The sequence below is a fragment of the Ruditapes philippinarum genome, unplaced genomic scaffold, assembly GCF_026571515.1.
Source record: "Ruditapes philippinarum isolate M1 unplaced genomic scaffold, ASM2657151v2 ctg658_1_1_1_1, whole genome shotgun sequence".
In the NCBI taxonomy this organism is placed as follows: Eukaryota; Metazoa; Mollusca; class Bivalvia; order Venerida; family Veneridae; genus Ruditapes; species Ruditapes philippinarum.
The window spans coordinates 16,762-38,907 of record NW_026865455.1 but is presented as its reverse complement, the minus strand read 5'-3'; the positions used below and the strand labels follow the sequence as shown (position 1 = coordinate 38,907).

Below are 22,146 nucleotides of genomic sequence, written 5' to 3'. Positions count from 1 at the left end.
TAAAAAGTTGCCCCGTACTTCACTTCAGTGTTGTTATATTTTCTGGTTCTTCGGGATCATTGATGCCAGCACTATTAAGTGTTGAGAATTGAGTACCGCTCTTGAGTACCGCTCATGCCGGTGCTAGGGGGCGTGAGGGATGTTGCACTTATTCAGTATCCCTCATGTACAGACTCAATCAAACCGAGTCTGCAATTCTCTTTTAATTTTGTTGTGATTAATGCTTTGTTTCCAGAATTTGATAAAAGACTACCCAAAATGCTACAGACTAAGTTTGGTGATTATCCATCCATTAGTGCTATAGAAGACGATGTCTAAATGTTTTTTTTTATATTTTTAGCTTTAGATACCCCTAAAAGGGGCCGATCAAATTAATATTAGCAAACTTGACAAAAGTTTGGTGATCATCCACCAATTAGTTCTATAGTATTCTTAGCTCTGTTGACTCCTAAAAGGGGCCGATTGAAATGACATGAGCATACTTAAGTGTGACTGTCAGAAATATGTTACAAACCAAATTTGAGGAGATGATTGTTGACGCATGACGACGGACGACGGACGCCGGAGTATCCCCCTTTGATATTAATAGCACACCCTGAACCTTCGGTTCTGGTGAGCTAATTATTAAATGGTATGTTATACAGTATGTATCAAGTTAATCTGGTGTATGTAATATAGGAAAATACTTGTCAATTTCTTTTTCTAATAAAGCGACGTTTCTCTTGAACATTATACCGAAGGTACGCCATGGACACACTGTTTTGCTACACTGAGTATAATACTTTTATTTAAATTAAAACAAGCAATAACAAGCAATTACATGTTGTTAAAAAATATTAGCTACATAGGTTTATTTACACATTTTTAATAACTTAACCTCTATAGATGATCTAAAAATATCCATCATATATGGATTCCGTCAGCTTGTTACAAATAATAATATAGGTAGATTACATGGATATCATTGTACATCTTTTTCAAAAACCTGTTAAACACTTCAGCACACAACATTAACATATTTTTTGTTGCCGACTGCCTTTTCAAATGGTTATTTATTCCCCGACATCTCTTCAAACGCATATTAACATAATATAGAACCGCATCTATGTCAATTCATGGAACTTCCTTCATATATCGTAACAACATAAATGATGGCATCAAAGATAAGCGACTTATTTTTGATATGACGTAACATTGTATAACAAATTAATGTCCATAAGACAATCACATGTTTACACAACATAAAAAATAATAGGTATATACATGGAATAACAGTTTGTACGATTTAATGTTGGAGCCAATGTTGTCAGACAATTTTGTTTGTTTTTCAATAATGGCCTTTAGTTAGACATAGTCGACCTGGAATAGTTGAACGATGCATCGTTGTGTATACTTCTGTAGGAGGGTTGGTGTGGGGAGAATATGTTCTTGGAAAGGTAGCAGTGGTAATTCCATTTTGTTTAACATGAGTTTCATTGACTTTTTCTTCGTGAAGCTGTCGTTTTTCCGATGACTGAATCTGTAGTTCTACTTGCTACAGGAAGAAAACGAGTATTCAAAAACATATATTTTTTGCTATTTCAGTAGTAAGAAACCTGCACAAATTTTTGTTTATCTTCAACACTGTGAAAAAAACTTGCTAAACATTTGCATATAATAGTATAAACATTACGACAAATTTGAAACACTGTTTTTGGAAATACTCTAACAATTAGAACAAAATAAAAAAAATATTAAGATTTTCATTTAAGACAAAGATATTTGGACTATTATCTTTGTACATTTGTATTTCAATTGATTTAGGTATGTATTTGTCATATGTAATTACACGTGACAAAAAATTTTGTGACAAGATAGAAAGGCAAATATCTGTCCACATGTTTTAAAATTTAACAGAAATCAAAACTTTTATTTAAATAACAAACCTGCAATTTATATAAGAGGTTTTTAATAGCATTATCTGTATCTTCTATTTTGTCTTGCAATCTTTGTTGTATGAAAGTCTGTTCTTGCTGAATTTGTTTAATATAATCAATAGACTCCTTCAAAATTAACCCCTTCCTTTGCCTTGAACGTCTAGAAATAATAGAATTATGTAGGTAATACTGATTGTATCTTGACTTGCAACTATAATTTGGCTTAAATATGGTGGCTGATTTCTGCATGCGTTACTTCATCTTGTCGCAGTTAAAGGGACAACAACACGATAGAACGAAATAACGCCCAAAATTCTCGTTTTATCGTTTTGTCGCACTGTTTTTGTTCTTTTCGGTGTGATGTCGCCTTCCCCAAAGCCTGCGAAGGTATTTTACACATATGCCTATTTACTACAATGGATAAAAATGATACTTGGACTTCATTACAATGACAACGTGCCGTAACGAAATTAACATTTCCTCGTTCTTCCGTATATATGCACCTATGGAACGCAATGCGACAGAACGAGATAACGATATACGATTATTTAAACTTCGTGTTGTCGCATTAAAATCTCGTATTAATAATTTTCGTTTTGCCGTGATGTCACGTTTGAAGGACAAAACGATAGAAGCAGGGTGACAAAACGAGAATTTTTATTTTTGTCGTTATGTCGTACTTCCATGGTGTCGCCCCTCCAACCGCCACAGAAGAAAGCAACGGCATGGCAGAAATCAGCAACCATTCTTAAAATATGTAAAAAGTACATTATCCTAGCTTTCATTAAATTAGATTTCTTGTGTACGTTTATAAATAAATAGAGACTCGTAAAAGTATAAAAAAGAAGCAGATAGTGACAGAGATAGAGAGAGGGAGAAAGAAGGAGATGGAGAGAAAGAGAGGGAGTGAGAAAGTGATAAAGATCTGTTTTACTAACCGTTTGGCATTTCCTGGAAGGAAGCTTTCTAGCTCTGAAATTTTCTCGTTAATGTATGCCATTCTCTTCTTCTCTACTAATATTAAAAACAGAAAGTAATAAAGATTGCATTATGAACCACACTTTCTTTTCTTCAAATTTCAATACTCATATGTTAGAAAACGATACCTTTAGAGATCCTATATGTTGTAATTGAGATTGTATATCTCACGTCAGTAAATTTTATATATGTATATAAGTATGCTTATTAAACAATTTTCAAACATCGAAGAATATGTTAAATTTATGCATATAATATGTAATCATTTAAAAACATGCATTCATTTCGTATTGAAAAGTTTAGTTTAGACTTTATAGAAAATAAATTTCTAATTACTTCACTTTATTTAAATGAAATCTTAAATTCGGTAATATCATTTTGAATAATTCGTTATCGTACTCACAAAATTGATAAATCTTAGTTTGAGCATCATTTTTATGATACAAAACGATAAAAAATTAGTGTTACATGATCCTTATATGATATTTATAGCTATATGGTATTACACAATATTCCCAAAGTATATATTATATTGATAAACGAATTTAAAGAACAAACAAAATGCTCTTATTTTTTACAGTTCATATTGTACTGTGTATAACTAAAACAAAGCAATTTTTATGGGGAACGAAATTTATAAACTAGCTCAAAAGACTATAATTTGTATTTTACTATATAAAGGTAAATTCAATAATAATAAATGATATTGAATATGAAGATTTGTCACACTTTAATCCCGAAAGTTTGAATGATATGATAAGAATTATTTACGTAAAGAAATCTTACTTCTATTGTGTGATTCTTTCCTCTTTTTCTCCTTGTCTTTTTGTTGCTTCATAGGTATCATTTCTACGTCCAGTCTATCATTTTTGGATGATTCAGATAAATCATCCAGCTTATTGACTTCGTCAGATATATATATATGTCTCTGTTTATTCTGTCAGAATTCTTTGAAATAAAATCAAAGTAAAGCTTAAATTTTCATGATTATGTTTCATTGTATGAGTTTGCATTTTTTGTTTTGCTTTGTGTGTTTTTGTTTGCACTTACGCTAGAAAAACAACACATGACATTCAACAACGGTGTTGTATCAATTTTGCAACATATAATGTTTTGTAATATACAGTTAAAGTACTCGTTTCAATAGTTTTTTTTTTAAATTTTAAAATGCATATTAACAATTGTTTTCACTGTTCAAAATAAATATACTATAAAAAAGATTCAGATACATTAAAAAAGACATGCCTATTCTATAATTTGAATACTTTTATATAAACAGTTATATTCCTTTTGAATTCAAAGTGTAATCTTTTAAAACATTGAATCATAAAACAGAAAACAATATTGTGAAACACCATCCAAAGACAAAATTTATAATAATAACACTAAGTATAAAAATAAAAAAGGCATCATATTTGCAGATTACACATGTCACAAAAGCTTTTGTCAGAGATTTGGGCAATATAGAAATGCATATAGAAGCTCTGGACAATATTCTGACAATATCTGGATATTTTATCATCTCTAGTAGCCTTGACCTTGTAAAAATTAATCTTAATTACATGTGTCAAACTTGTAGTAATCGAAGTTCTCATTCGTGTTATAATCCAACAATAAATAATGACTAAATGGTCCCCGTACAAAAACTTTGACCTCTCTCTGTGACCTTGACCTATTGGTAGCAGTGACTTGAATTATGTGCGCAATACTTAGCTTTACTATATTTGTCAAGATAATGACCATTTGTATTTAAATCCCTCAATAAATGATGACTAAATGGTCCAAATACACATTTTCATAATTTTTATCTGAACTTTGACCCCTATGTATGACATTGAACTTAGCCACAGGCACATGAATTAAGCACATGGCAATCAGTTTTAGAATGGTTAACTTTAGTGCAAAATTACATTGAATTCCCTTTATATGCAGATAGAAGTTTTGCTAAGCAAAAGCCTTTTTCAATGACCTCTCAGTCTGACCTCGACCTATGACCTAGAGGCCTAGTTCATAGGCATGACACTGCTTCTCATAGTGGAAAACAGTTCTATAAAGTTTGATTAGAATCCTTCTATATCTGTATTAGATATGCTCTTGACATAATCTCTATATTAAGGACCTTGACCATGCATTTATTCTCCTGATTATAATAATTAAATGTTGCACACCCGTAGTCATGATACTGATCATTTGTGTTTTGATCCCTAAATAAATGATGACTTAATGGTCCGAATACACATTTTCATATTTTTATCTGAAATTTGACCCCTATGTGTGACCTAGCTTGACCTTTGCCGCAGAGACATTTTGCACGCGACACTTTACTTCATAATAATGTAAATTTGTGCAAAGTTTTATGGAAATTCCTTAATGTATGTAGAAATTGTTTTTCAATGACTTCTCAGTGTGACCTTGATCTTTGACTTAGATGCCTGGTTCATGCGCATGACACTGCTTCTTATAGTGGCTATCATTTCTATGAAGTTTCATTAGAATCTGTTCATATATGTAGAAGATATGACGAATTCTTTATATCTTATCACCTTTGTTCCCGACAAGCATTTTGAATGACCTTTAAGTGTGACCTTGACCATTGCACTAGAGACCTTGTTCATGTACGCGACACAGCTTCTCATAGTGGTGAACATTTCTATGAAGTTTCATACACATTCCGCTATACGTGTTTAAGATATTCTCCGGCCAAAAAATGGACGCCATCCGGCCGACAGTCCGCCCGCCCACCCGGGGGACTATAATATGACCTGTTTTATAAACTGGCAAATAAAAATGTAAAAAAGAAGTTAAGTACCTAACCTACAAGAATTGGATGCACCTGTTTTGGTATTGTTAATACAATTGTGTGTGAATATAAGGCAATTAAATAAGTTCCGCACCAAAAAATGATATGCCATACATGTCAATTTCATAACATTGTTGTGCATAGCATACACATAACAAGTTTTGGCTTCGCCAACTTAATGAAATATCAGACCAAAACATCAATTACAGACGACCAACGCATAAAATAGACTTCGAATTAACTCGTTTTAAACAGTTTATCCTATGTAGCAATGTATGGAATAGTTAATCAGGAATACATGTAACACAGCGTACATTTATTTAGAAGCCGTTCGAAAGATTTATTTGGATACGCTAACTTCACACATCCAACTTAAATGCATCCTATCTACTTTATAAATTAGCCATTTCAACGTATAATACATAACTCATAAATAAATGATTCAAACGTCGCCTGTTAAAATTTCAGTTGCATACATGTTTAGTCAAGAATTTAAGAAATCATTTTTCTACGAATATACGATTTAGTTCACAAATGAATTCAACTTTTCAAATTTACGATTTTAACAATACTTATTATTTGAATTAAATTTTAATTGTTGAAATCTTAAAATAATGACGATAAACTGTTAATTTAAAATTGATAACTTTATAACTGATAATTCATTAAACTGAAGTCGTGAAATTGTTAACTTATAAAGTTAAAAATTTAAACTAATGAAGCTGAAGTGGTAAAACTAGAATCCGTGAAGTTAAAATCGTGAGTATGTGAAGTTGGGGTCAAGAATTCATTAAGTCAAGATATCAGCGCAAGTCCTTGAAAATTTAACGTTATATAATGAGATTTATATAGTATCAACGTACATTTACTTCTTAAGTACTGAGTAGTGACACTTTTTCATAGTACTTCTATTTAACTTTATAATGCACAGTTTTGGGAAAGTGTCTTTCTTCTGTTTGGTAGTTACACTTCTTTTGTTGTTGATTTGTTTAAATTTGTTATGAAAGAAAAATGAATGAATAAATGAATGAATGAAGGAAGGAATGAATGAATGAATGAATGAAATGAATGAATGAATGAATGAATTTATATCGTCATTCTTTAAAACATTTTTTTTTCTTTTTGATAATTGCAGGGGCGGGGTTCATTATTCACTTCTATTTTAATTTTTTTTTTTTTGTATTTGTTTTATGCTTACAAAGTCTCTGAAATGTGTTTACCTGTTTATTTGTTTAATTATGATTCAAATGACAATGGCAAAATGTTAATTGATAGTTTGATACAAGGCCTCAGGCCAATATAAATATAATTACGGACGAAAAAATTAAATTTAATATTGTATATGTTTTTGTGTCAAAAGCTTACATCACAAATCTTTTGAAATAATTTAAAATATCACCAACTCGACACGTAATTTAGATATCTGATTCATATACACTTTGATTAATGTAAGTATTTGATTTTTAAATTGCCATAGGCAGTATATGTTTTAATCTAATTCCGCGTAGCGGATATGGGAGTAAAGAAATGGCCTCCGTCTGTCAGTCCGTCAGTCTGTCAGTCCGTCCGTCTGTATGTCCGTCCGTAACACTTTCATTTCCGCTCCAAAATTTTAAACCGCTGATTTTTTTTTAAATTAAATAACTTGGCACAAGTTATCACCTTAATGAGACGATGTGCAGAGCGCAAAAATTGGGTTGCTACCCCAAGGTCAAGGTCACACTTAAAGGTCAAATGTTTAAAAGCCTTTATTTCACAATAAAAATTCTACATTTCATGTCCGCTCCATGACTTTTAAACCGCTGATTTTTTTTAGAAATAGTTTGGCACAAATGATTGCCATTATCAGACCATATGCATAGCACAATAACTGGTTTGCTACCCAAAAGGTCAAGGTCACACTTAGGTCAAATGTTAAAAAGTCTTTTTTGCGTCACAACTCTATACTTTTTAACCGCTGAATTAAAAAAAAATCGCACAATTGATCACCATTAAAAGAACATGTGCAGACGGTAATAATTGGGTTGCTACCCCCAAGGTCAAGGTCACACTTAAAGGTCAAATGTATAAAGTCTACATTTCGTGTCCCCTCCATAACTTTAAAACCTCTGATTTTTTTTAAATAGCTTAGCACAAGTGATCACCGTTATGTGATGTGCAGAGCACAATAAGTGAATTGCTACCCCCAAGGTGAAGGTCACACTTATAGGTCAAATGTGAGAAAGTCTGAATTTCGTGTCTGTCAATAACATTTTAACCGCCGCAATGTTTTTAAGATAACGTGGCAGAAATGATCAACATTATGACACCTTTGACAGAAAACAATAATCAAGTCACAACCCTAAAGGTCAGGGTCACACTCAACGGTCCAGTGTTAAAACATCAATTTTTCAGTTCAGCTCTATAACTTATGAACAATTCAAAGGTTTTTTATAATACTTGGGACTAATCATTCCCACCATGACACAATCTGCAGAGAGCTCAACATCCAGGTTGCTACACCCAAGGTCAAGTTCATATGTTCTCCATATCTTTCTGACTTTATGGAAGATTTTAAATAACTTGGCCTTTAATAATCACCATCGTGAAACTTTGTGCTTATGATATGCATGACACAACATTAAGGTCATGGTTGGTAAATGGTCAAGAAGTACATATTCATTTTCACTGCGGGAGGGGATTTAGCATTCCTGCAGACTGCCTTGTTAATTATAAATAGGGCTAAAAATTACACAAAAATACGAAGTATAATTTAATTCTTTGTACATACCTTTATTTTATCTATTGCATAATTTTCTTTTTGATCGATGTTAAATTCAAATTTTTAGTAGGTTTTTTGTTACATGTGATATTTTATATTCGAATTAGCCTTACTTTCAATATGGTTTGTAAAGGTTTACATGGAGAAGAAGCCTTTTATTATGCATTAAATCACATATGATTCATGAGCATTATATCAATTAAAAATACGATCAATTAAATAATATATGACAAAATGACTAAATTGAATATACCTCTATGCAATTATGTATATAATCTCTTTCAATAAATAGGCTTAAACGTCTTAATGATTGTATCATTTTGTATCTTTTTGGAAGAGACAATGTAGATATGCAAACTTCATATTCTTACATGAAGCCGTGTAAAATAATATAGAAGCATATACTTTGTAAACCGAAATAACAGTTGAAATCATTATACAGGAAAAGATCTGATGTGACTCTGAGTCATTAATAAAATTAATAAAATATATATACAAGTATTTGAATATTTCTTGATGCAATTTTCTTTGTATTTCAAATATAGATCATTTTGTGATTATTGATTAATTTTATAAATATATGAAATTCGATTTTGTCTTCAGGTTCAGGGAAGAAAAAAAACAAAAGCTTTTATACTTGAATTTCCTGTTAAATTGTCACGGTGATAGCGTTATAGGTCTTAAGGCCAACACTTAGGATGTCATAAACATAAATGAAGTTTCGAATAAATGCCTTCAGTAATGTTGGAGATTCAACTTTCCCACGAAACCATAATCTAAGTTTACAAGAAGGTGTTAATTTATGTCAGGGTCAATGTAAACGTGCTTGTTTTTTAAAAGTCACCGTCAATTATAATTCCAATATCCGGTTTGGTAGTACCTTTTGAAAAGTAAACTAAATGAAGGCTATTAATTGATTGATAATATTTTTGTTAAACTATTAAACTTTACAATGTTATATAATATGAAGTAGCTGTTCTGTAACTAACAGCAAAAAATGACCATGACTGTTTACAGTTTATAGTTTCCCGTTATCTATAAACACCAGTCTTGTTACCATTACCGTCCATGAACAGGCTCAATCAAACCGAGTCTGCAACATTTTCAATTTTGTCGTGTTGGGCTTTCTTTAGGGATTTTGTATTTTTCTATTTTATTTTGTTTTCTCTCCTATTTGAGTTGGTGTCTTGCTAGGCTCCTAGCCGCTGGTTCTGTGTTGCTTGGTTACGTTGAGAGATGCATTCGTTGAATGACACGCTTCCTTGATTATCTTTGTTTTCATATTTTATACAACTATGCAGTCACATTTTCCTTAAACTGAAAATATACTATTTTTATTCTTCTGCATGCTGACATGTTCAGGTAGCTAACAACTTGTTACATTGCTTCTAGTATCTAGTTATCTATTTTCAGCGAAAATATTACTATGTATTTTATACAAGATTATCGTCTTATTGTCAGCATTAAATATGCGGATAATATTCACAAATGGTCGAATTAATATGTCAGTTTAATTCTTCTGAGAAAAATATAGAAACAGTATGATCTTACTAATTTGCAATTTATACTTCAAAAGCTTAACACACGGAAACAGTATAATCCGTAGAAGAAAAAAAAAAAACTATTCTTCAGCTGGATCGTGTAACAATTAATAGAAAGTCTTAAGATGAGAACCGACCGCAGTAAACGTGAGATAACACCACCCCAGAAAGTCAGTCATCCCCACTAGCAATCTCCCTATCTCGATATTTGTAACTAACGGCATGGGAGCGTTTAAAGCAGGCTATTTCCAAACACTGGCCGGAAGAAAATCTCCATAGACATAGAGAGATCACTAACGAACGAACCAAACTTCAAGGGACAACATCGACGAAACCACGTGGAGACAAACACAAAACGTTTACCGTGGAATATTCGAAAAGACAAGAGACTTAAATATAATGAGTCAACGTTAACCGTGGAATATTTGAAAAGACAAGAGACTTAAATATAATGAGTCCACGAGAACATCTTCTATAAATGATGTTCTCCTTCACCTTTTCCGCTAATTGTCTTGATGTAAACATATTTTTTTTTCTGCCAAACATGGTGAGGTTCAATACTGAATATAAGTAATAATCTGTAAATAATAAGTGATAAGTGTTGAAATTTCTTTTCCGATCATATTACGATAGTTCGAATACTACGAAAGCCCTGGAGGAACATTCATCATTAATGCATTTAGTATAACACTGATAGTTCTCAAGAAAGCGTGGTAATTTGACAATTGGCATATGCGGTAAACATGGAAACTGCCCGTTTACAAAACAACTAACACGTCAACATATATTTTTATTTCTATTTTTGAATCCATCATAAAATTTTACTTGATATATCAAAAATGTAGAAAATGCTATGAATGAAATTTTTGGATAGCTTTAATTATTTACAGAATTCATGTTTATTTTTCTTATTTTTTGTTCAGTTAAAAAGCATAAAAAATTCATTTCTTAAAGAAATATTTTCAGATTATCGTTTGTTTATACAGAACCCTTAGATAAAGCAAGTTTTTAAAAAAAAATATGCTTATTGTGTGTGTAATTAGCTTTCTTATACAATTATATAACACAGTTTGGCTATTTTGATAATTTTGAGATATACTGTTACCATTGAAACTGCCATTTTTCAAAATATCCAACACGTCAACATCTATTTTTTTTATTTTTGAATTTGTCATTAAATTATACATAACATACATCAAATTCAGAAAATTCTATGTATTTAGCTATCTTATACATTTTCTATTTGTTATAACACACTTGGCTATTTTGATATTTTTTAGATATACTGTTACCATGTAAACTGCCATTTTACGAGAATTCCAACACATCAACATATATGTTTCCTTTTTATTTTTGAATTTGCAATTAAATTTTACTGATGATACAACAAATTTAGAAAAATCTATGAAAGGATTAAATTTTCATAAAACTGTAGAAAATGTCTTTAATGTTAAGAGATATATATTGTATATTGACAATATATTTTAAAATTTATAAAATATACTTTCTTAAAACATTATGAAAAAAATGTACGAGTAGTTCTAAGTCCGACAACAGTTTCGAAATTAATTTCCATGCCCAGTTCTGCTTGATATCAATGTTAAAAAGAAGTTTTTGTTTGTCAATAGCTGTTAATCTTTAATATGTATTATTGTAATTGAGAAGTACTAAAATGATGTCGCTACGCAAAGGTAACGGTTTTAATTTCATTGTTAATCCGTTACATTTATTCTTTATGATATTTTAATATTATTGCAAATTCAAGTAAACTAGGAGATTCACTGTTTTACTACTTAAAACAAACACAGAAAGTTGAAATATCAGAAATCAAGTGGGTTGGAAAATGTGATGAGAAACAAAAGAATGCATTTTCAGCTAGTGAACTGATAAATAGTTATAAAAGTTGATCATGTTAAAAAAATATCAATTTGAACAAACTGCATTTTATAAAATTCATAATGTCAGTTTTTGATTATAACGTTCTACCATACTAATACATTTATATTTTACTGGATTTAAAAGAGAATCATACAGTTAGCCCTATTGTATTCGTGAAAGTTTCATATTTGAGTTAATCATGTCCTAGGAATAATTCATTAATATCTTTTACAAGTGTTTGTTATCTAATCCATTTTTAATTCTATGCATTTTATTTCATGAAAAAATGCATAAAGATCTTCAGATATACTTTATGTTTATTTTATGTAAAAATGTCTAACATTTAGTTCGAGAATATTTGTGAAAAGTAATGATTCATATACTTATTATTTAATGAAACGACATCACATAATTTACAAATACAAATGTATAAATTTACAGACTTGGACACATCTGCGGATGTTTCTAAATTCGAAATTTTACTATTTCATGTTTAAATGTTGAATTCTGCTTAAGCCGGTGCTAGGGGGGCGTGGACGGTAACTTGCACTTTCCAGTACCGTCCATGAACAGGCTCAATCAAACCGAGCCTGCAACATTTTCAATTTTGCCGTGTTGATCTTTCTTTAGGGACTCTGTATTTATCTATTTGGATTCAGAATTTATACCGGGTCCTGAATGTTATATTATCTTATGCATAATCTAAGATTTTGCAAGCATAGAATTATTCATCAAAACCTAAAGCAGTTCGTCCATTGACGTACTCACTAACTTTTATAAAGTTGTTGTACTCTAATTACTCATGTGTACTTAATGAATTGAAGACTGTTGGACTAGATCCGACCCCATCAGGAAAACAGTTGTGACCGGCATTGAAAAACAAAACGGTCGAAAGTTACCCACAGCAAATAATTGAATTTTTAAATTTAAAACTCAAGACCTTTACCTTTAAGAAGGCAGTCTGGAAGGCTATATCCCATGCCGCAATATCATTTTAAACCTTTTATTGACCTTGAAGTATGACCATGACCTTAACAAAACAGAACTTGTTTATTAGCTCAGCGCACCATCTTTTAAGTGGGATCATTTGTTCCAAATAATGTTAAACAGTTATGGAGCAGATACACATGTGTACTTTTTACATTTTACTTTAAAGTGTAACCTCAACATTGTGTAGTACTAATGACTATATGTGCTAAGGAATTGAGAAAAATCGTTAGACATATAAGTTTAAATGTTATAAAAAAGACACTAAAACCTGACTGCATTACATTCATATAATCTCCCCAACGCTACACGGCAGATGATTACTTATTATCATAAATGTTCATGGTTATAACAACACGTTTTATATTTGTTGTCTCCGTTTCAGGACAATCTATGGCATTGTCACTTATTTTTAATGGTAATTTCATTTTTCAATGTTTTACATTTTCACAATATTTATTATCTCATTCACAATTAATTATTATTAACAAATTTAAAAACTAAGTTTACCAGGTTTACACAATTTAACCAGATAACTGTTGTAGTCACAGAAAATAAAATTGCATAGAAAACAATGGACAACTGCGATGATATAATTGTGATAAAAGTAAACCTCATAATCATCATTTTCATATACTATTAAATTTTATGAAAGAAAAGTTTCCGATACACACCTCCAATGCTCTTTGTTTCGGTAGATAACAATTTGATGCCAAATTCATTTGGTATTCTTCAAAATTCAATGTATCTATGTTATCTTGAAAGTCGGTGTGATGATTAATTTCCCAATTAATGCCTTTTAATAACATACTTCTGTCTTGATACACTTTTCTTGTTTCAAACTGTTGATTGTAATTCCCATTGGAATTACTTCTAACGTTTCCATGATCATTTTCAATATGATACACACAATCAGACATATTAACCCCTTTGAGTACAATACAGATATGCTTTAATCACTACTAAAGAAAGCATGTGTTGTTTTTAGTACACTACGTCGGCGTAATGTATGCTGAATTGGGAATTATGTAAGATCTTAAAACTAGATCATCGACTCCGGTACACGTGTACCGCAAAGGCTAAGCATTTACAAAACGAAAGTGGTATATATTTAACACAGAAACATTTTAAAAACAAAGTGGACCAGAAAACAGTTAGCAGCATGACAAAATAATTCACAAAATCTTTGAAATATGTTACAAAGATACATTTTGTCCCGGGTATACGTTATATTCCTTTTTAAAGATATGTTTCAACAATGGTATGATACTTGTAAACATTTCAAAAAAAGATTGAGTACAAATCAGACAAAGATAAAAAAAGAACAAAATTAGAACGACAGTTATCTCGCTAAGTACTAAAGTTGAGTCTGTTTTCCGTCTGTTCATTTTGCGTATTATTGTCAGATTATCGAGAACCGAATATTTCAGGATATGTTACATATGTATTCTTAATATGTCACCTTCTCAAAACAATATTATCATCGTTGCTGCAGTCACCATTTTTCACAAGAACTATTACGCACGCGTATTTTTGAATGGATTGACATTTACATGCCTTTTGAATTATAACATCTTATTAGTCTGAAAAAAAAAAAGAATTTCGGTCATTACATAGGAAATAGTAAAACATCTCTTGTATGAGTCCCTCACCTCAAAAATGGCAAACAATCTATATTTGTTATATTTTTTTCTACCGCTTACCATCAAAATATGCATTATTTGCAGCTTTACCGCCTGGTAGCAGTATAGTATCTTGAAGATCACAGAGTCAAATCAGATGCAAATAAAATTTAATCGAGTAAAGGAACCACGAAACTCTCATATTTTAGAGCTTCAAATTAATCAAGTTACATGTAGTCAAATTTAGATCGGTTATTGAATAAATCTATTTAATTGAGTAATTTATTACAGACAAAACAATTCATGTGACTGATTTCACCTACTCTGGTGAACATGGGGATAAATGAAGCACACACAATTACCAGACAAAAACAAGCACATTCAGGCAGGTACAATTCAGCCTAGACTTTTTCTGGGGTGGATGAAATCCAACCTTCAAATGCAACATGCGAACAAAACCCAACTTGACGTTTTCCTAGACCCCTGATAACGTTACCCATCGGTAAAGTGAATGCTTAGGTAAACTTTTATGTTTATTGTCAGGGTTGGCGACCACGTGATATTGGGTTAAGACTAACATTCAATATCAGCTATTGGCCGCGCCGCATTGCCGAACCATTTACTTTTACATGGTGAATTTGTGCACAGCGAATTTATTGTCCTACGTCCCTCCTAAATGCATAAATATATTCTCTTTACGTTTTTTATTTGATAACAATCATTGAAATAAGTAATAAAATATGTTCAAATAATCTAACAAGTGTCAAAATAAGGATTTCCACAATAGCGTCTTGAATTCTTGATAACACTAGAGAAAACTCCAAACGAGGTAGTGTTAAGTATGGTGGCCCTGTGTTGACATGATGTATTACTCATCACAACACGAACTGGGAACAAGAGGCATTATCACACTGTGCCCAGTGGGTAAATTCTATTGCACCATGGAAATGCTTGTCTACGTAGTATTCATGACATTGACAACGGTAAACGGAAAAAAGGATCGAGTGAGAGTATACTTTGCATATTTAGCCCGCCTATAAATTAAGCACGAATTTCTGATAAAGCGTTATCATCCTGATTAAAATAGACTTAATCTATGGAAAACATGAGCGTCACTGTGAAATAATGCATATGCTTAATCCTCCTAATAAATATATGCATATGTCTAAAAATGGAAACAGGCTTTAAACTTCAGTACATACAATTGTACAATAATGGTTTTTCATTCATATGCCTAATAATTTAATGAGCATATGAACCTATGTTAGGATATCAAGTAAGATGATTGTAGGATCATCTGAATGCACATGTACACAATGTATACTTATGTTCATTAAAGATATATGAGGAATGACATTATAAGAGGACCAAGAGATCATCTACATGAACATATACTCTAGTTTTAATAGAATATGTATGAGAGGTTAATGTAAGATGAGCAGGGAATCATCTAGATGTAAATATACATTAGTAGTGATGGAATATATATGAAGAAGGATCATCTTGTCTTTAAGGTGTATAAACACTGTAGTTCTTAAAGAACATATATGAGGGAAATGCATATGAACATTTTTATTATGGAACAGATATAAGGGTATCTCGTAAGATGACCAGGGGATTATCAAGATGAACATATACTATAGTTTTCATGCAACAGAAATAAGGGGATCACGTAAGATTACAAGATCATCTAGATGTACATAAACTCTTTTTCATTATATAACAGATATAAGGGGATCACATAAAATGACCAGGGGAATATCTAGATGTACATATACTATAGTATCCATTGAAAAGAAATAAGGGGATCACGTAAGATGACAAGGGGATCATGTCGATGTACATTAAATATAGTTTTAATTGAACAGAAAGAAATAAGGGGATCACGTACGATGACCAGGGGATCATCTAGATGTACATACTCTTTCTCGTTATGAAACAGATATGAGGGCATCGCGTAAAATGACAAGGGGATCACCTAGATGTTCATATACTATAGTTTTCATAGAACAGAAATAAGGGGATCACATAAGATAACCAGGTGATCATCTAGATGTACATATAATATTTCTTATTATTGAACAAATGCATTGTTTAAGGGGATCACGTAAGATGACAAGGGTATTATCTAGATGTACATATACTATAGTATTCATTGAACAGAAATAAGGGGATCTTGTAAAATGACCAGGGGCTCATCTAGGTGTACATATACTATAGTATTCATTGGACAGAAATAAGGGGATCACGTAAGATGACCAGGGGATCATCAAGATGTACATATACTATAGTATTCTTTGGACAGAAATAAGGAGATCACGTAAGATGGCAATGGTATCATCTAGTAGAAGATGTACATATACTATAGTATTAATTGAACAGAAAAAAGGGGACCACGTTAGATGACAAGGGTATCATCTAGATGTACATATACTATAGTATTCATTGAACAGAAATAAGGGGATCACGTAAGATGACCAGGGGATCATCTAGATGTAAATATACTATAGTTTTCATTGAACAGAAATAAGGGGGTCACGTAAGATGACCAGCGGTGCATCTAAATAAACACATACTTTAGTTTTCATTTAAGAGAAAGACAATGTATTTGTTCCATAAGAATTTTATATGTACATCTAGATGATCACCTGGTTATCTTACGTGATCCCCTTATTTCTTTTTATGAAAAATATAGTATATGTACATCTTTATGATCCCCTTGTCATTTTAAGCGATCCCCTCATATATGTTCCATAACGAAAAAGAGTATGTACACATAGATGATCCCCTGGTCGTTTACCTGATCTCCTTATTTCTTTCTGTTTAATGAAAACTAAAGTATGTGTTCATCTAGATGATCCGCTGGTCATTTTACGTGATCCCTTTATTTCTGTTCAATGAATACTATAGTATATTATCATCTAGATGATACCCTTGTCATCTTACGTGATCCCCTTAAAAAATGTATTTGTTCAATAATAAGAAATATTATATGTACATCTAGATGATCACATGGTTATCTTACGTGATCCCCTTATTTCTGTTCAATGAAAACTATAGTATATGAACATCTAGGTGATCCCCTTGTTATTTTACGCGATGCTCCCATATTTCTTTCTGTTCAATTAAAACTATATTAAATGTACATCTACATGATCCCCTTGTCATCTTACGTGATCCCCTTATTTCTTTTCAATGGATACTATCGTATATGTACATCTAGATATTCCCCTTGTATTTTTACGTGATCCCCTTATATCTGTTCCATGATAAAAAATAAGAGTTTATGTACATATAGAAGATCCCCTTGTCATTTATTTGATTCCCTCATATATGTTCCAGAATAAAAAAGAGTATATACATCTAGATGTCACCTGGTCATCTTACGTGATCCCCTTATTTCTGTTCAATGAACACTATAGTATATGTACATCTAGATGATCCCCTGGTCATTTTATGTGATCCCCTTACATCTGTTATATAATGAAAAAGAGTTTATGTAAATCTAGATGATCTTGTAATCTTACGTAATCCTTATTTCTGTTCGATGAAAACTATAGTATATGTACATCTAGATAATTCCCTGGTCATCTTACGAGATACCCTTATATCTGTTCCATAATAAAAATGTTTATATGCATTTCCCTCATATATGTTCTTTAAGAACTACAGTGTTTATACACCTTAAAGACCAGATGCTCCTTCTTCATATATATTCCATCACTACTAATGTATATTTACATCTAGATGATCTCCTGCTCATCTTACATTAACCTCTCATACATTTTCTATCAAAACTAGAGTATATTTTCATGTAGATGATCTCTTGGTCCTCTTATAATGTCATTCCTCATATATCTTTAATGAACATAAGTATACATTGTGTACATGTGCATTCAGATGATCCTACAATCATCTTACTTATGATATCCTAACATAGGTTCATATGCTCATTAAATTATTAGGCATATGCATGAAAAACCATTATTGTACAATTGTATGTCCTGAAGTTAAAAGCCTGTTTCCATTTTTTAGACATATGCATATATTTATTAGAAGGATTAAGCATATGCATTATTTCACAGTGACGCTCATGATTTCCATAGATTTAAAAGTCTATTTTAATCAGGATGATAACGCTTTATCAGAAATTCGTGCTTAATTATAGGCGGGGCTAATATGAAAAGTGTACTCTCACTAGATCCCTTTTTCCGTTTACCATTGACAACACTTATCTCCATAGGGTTTTTCAGATTCATTTTCACTATTTTAGAGGTCAGATTTTTCAGAATGTTCAATGTTTTGTTTGGATTGATCTGCCTTTTGTTTGTCAATTATTTGAAGATTGAAATTGGTTGCTGAGTGTTTTGTTCATAGTAGTAATAGCTTTTTTTCTTTTTGGGAACTAGCTTTACTGTTACTTTCATCAATGTTTTTTTTTTCAATTTTCATTTTTTCTACAGTTTCACCTTCCAATGCTTTTCTACCAACAATACTATTGATGCTTTAACGTTTTTTCTTCATGATTCTTATGTGAACATCACCACATTTTTTATCAAAAAAGTTATGTTCTGCTGTTTCAGATTTTTTTTTATCTCCAGATGCTGTCACTTCATCATCAACTATGTACAGTTCAGATGGTTTGATTTCATTTGGTAAAATTCCGACCACAGAGAAAGAAATTTTGAATGCCTGCCATATTGAAAGAAGCAGGTGTCAAGTGCTGTGTGGCAGCTGTAAAAAGTTGCCCCGACATTCATTTCAGTGTTGTTTTATTTTTCTGGTCCTTCGGGATCATTGATGCCAGCACTATTAAGTGTTGAGAATTGAGTACCGCTCAAGCCGGTGCTAGGGGTCGTGAGGGATGTTGCATATATTCATTATCCCTCATGTACAGACAAAATCAAACCGACTCTGCAGTTCTCTTGTAATTTTGTTGTGATTAATGCTTCCGAGGGATCACTTTGTTTCCAGATTTTTAAATTTAATGGACTGAGAGCATTGAGTACGCCTTGCAAGCAAGAGCAGACATCATAACGTGTTACAACTCTGTGATGTGTTAAAGCAAATTTAGAACATTCTTGAGCATATTTCAGGGGCAGGGGACCAAAAAATCCAATGTCCACAAGTCTGTGGCGGCATGACAAATAAAACGATATTTTGCTGTTTAGCCCATTCAACAAGATCAACTCATATATTCGTTATTAATTCCCTTTTCATCAATATTATAGATAAGGTGTGGTTTGTCAAATAAATCATATTAACGTAAAGTTCTTTCAAGTTCATGTAAATTTTTAGTGACCTTTAGGTCATCCAAACATCAACAAAAATTCAACAAACATGATAACAATCCTACTTTAGCGGTATATTTCTGCATTGTAACTGTATCGTTGTATTAGTTGATTACTCTTTATTAACGGCAAACCTAATATAACGCTAAGCTAAAACCGGAAAAGTTGATTTGCATACACGGTTTAGATGAAAAAATCCTACATTTGCCGTTTACAACTATTGATTTTTAGTAGCGCATACAAGAGTTAAATATACATGTAGTTTTCATTAGTTTTCCCTTTTAAAATCATAATTGCTGAACAGTATTAGATTAGAAGTGAAGACTGCTTTGATTTTAGGTCGGCGGCAAAACATGTTAACATATTCATTTATTGAAGCTTTAAAATATTTGATGATTTATCTCTTTAAAGTAAGTCCACGTTTTTGTTTCACATTTGCACCTCATAATTTCCTAAAAGTCTATTTTAGTTTATAACATTGTTATAAAATGAATGTTAAGCAATCACGATTTTTATATGTGATATTGTAATAATAAGATATTTTTCCGTTAGCAGTAGCTGATTATTAAGGAAAACCAATGATTGAAACCACTTGTTTCTATGAAAAGGCATTAATTTTGTAGTTATGAATCAGCGACTGTTATTGAGGTCAATGATTGTTATGGAAGTCACTGGCTAGGACTATCTTTTACACAGGGACTATACTTTCATCAAATTTGGTGACAGGCCACTAGACAATTTTTTATTCTAAATATCTAAGTTATCAAGTTGTTACTGACAGCGTATACAAATAATGAAAACTAATGATCCATGTGTTAAGACTAATTCTGACCCCGACTACGTTGTTTGAGCAATCTTAGTAGAAATCTACTAGACAATGTTTCATGCCAAATATTTAAGAGCTAGCCTTTGATGGTAAAGGGAAAATGATCTTCAAGTTTGTAAATACATATTTATTACATATTAGGAAAATCCATGATACCCGTTGCGACACATTTTGTCTCTATGACTAGAATCTTGTCAACCATTATAAAAGTGATATCCAAGGCAATAATTTAATCCAAATATTTAAATTTTAACCTTATTGATAAAGAAAAGCGAATCATACTATAAACATAAAGGGAAAAACAATGACCACCGGAAGGTTTTTTACCCAAGACCTATCATTTGAGCAAACTTGATAGAGGTTTACTAAGCAATATATTCTGCATCTTAACTCCAACTTTTGCGGTTAAAAAGAGAATATTTGTTGCAGTTTTTCTTAAACATATAAGCAAAACATACTACCGCAGGGCTAGAAAGATTTCGAAAAATGTATATAAGTTAAGCAAATATTCTAGTGTCCAACTTGTCGACTTTAAATACACAATATATTATGTACTTTGTGCATTGCGCGTTTTAGAGGGACAAAAAGGATCCGCGAATATATTTTTGTCAAACTTATCCTTGAAGTTGCATTTAAACACGATGACATTTACGCGTTGCATACAGCATCTACGGTAAGATATAACATCCAAAAATTCTTTTACATTTAACAATGATTGACATTAATGTAAAGTGTCTGGAAAAGTCATGTGCACAAGTGTCACATGATATTCATAGCGGAAAACAAAGTTTTGAAGTTTAATGTCCTCAAAACACCGTTTTAAATGTCATACATGTATAAGATAAACCTGGTCATAACTCTTTTTCATTTTAGGTGGTTTGGCGTTGTTATAAGAATAATGTTATTACAGCAACCTGCTTTATGTTACAGGAAATAAAGGAGAAACTGTCAGGAGATCATTTTGCTGCATGTTTGACGAACAACATTCCATTTAATTTCGCCAGGACAGAGTCTTTATTATGATGTTAAGACAATGGAACATCTCATCTGTTAAATAGAGTAATGATATGTCAGAACTCAGCCCAATATAGATACAATTGTTTTGCAACATTATTTAATATATGTCAGTAATTATTTCTGTTTCTTCTAAGAAATGATTTAAATATTGTTACGATATGTCATAATGTAAATACCAGTGCAGTTAATTAAATGCGTTGAAGAAATTCGTATTCAAATTATGTTTCTGTTTTATAATTGCAATTCATAGACTTAATGTTTAAACTCATTTAAAAAAATTAAACAATTAAAACAGGTAATGAAATTAATTCAGATAACACCACTGGACACATGTAACATATTCACAATTTGCAAAGCAATTATCTTATTATGTTAATTTAAAACTTTAAATAAGAAAACACACTTCACACTTCTACTGTTAAGAACTTTCATACATGTTATGTCTATAGCGTCCACGTATTTAAATATATACAATATACGTATATGGAATTTATATTGGAACAGAAGAAAGTAATTTTGACATTTGAAC

At 31.5% G+C, this 22,146-nt stretch overlaps 1 protein-coding gene across 1 annotated transcript; it reads right to left on the bottom strand.

Annotated features, from left to right (window-relative positions):
* Positions 1 to 1,327: 1,327 nt before the first annotated feature.
* Positions 1,328 to 3,810, bottom strand: LOC132729103 (transcription factor EC-like). Its single transcript, XM_060714844.1, has 4 exons — positions 3,681 to 3,810; positions 2,855 to 2,930; positions 1,926 to 2,076; positions 1,328 to 1,534 (listed from the first exon to the last, which is right to left on the bottom strand). The coding sequence occupies exons 1-4, from the start codon at positions 3,739 to 3,741 to the stop codon at positions 1,328 to 1,330; spliced, it is 495 nt and encodes a 164-aa protein (XP_060570827.1). The 5' UTR covers positions 3,742 to 3,810.
* Positions 3,811 to 22,146: the final 18,336 nt, after the last annotated feature.

Coding starts and splice junctions, on each gene's coding strand:
- LOC132729103 (XM_060714844.1), bottom strand. CDS start 3,741: ATGATACCTATGAAGCAACAAAAAGACAAGGAGAAAAAGAGGAAAGAA. Junction 2,931..3,680: donor GAAAGAATCACACAATAGAA/GTAAGATTTCTT, acceptor TTTTAATATTAG/TAGAGAAGAAGAGAATGGCA. Junction 2,077..2,854: donor CTTCCAGGAAATGCCAAACG/GTTAGTAAAACA, acceptor TATTATTTCTAG/ACGTTCAAGGCAAAGGAAGG.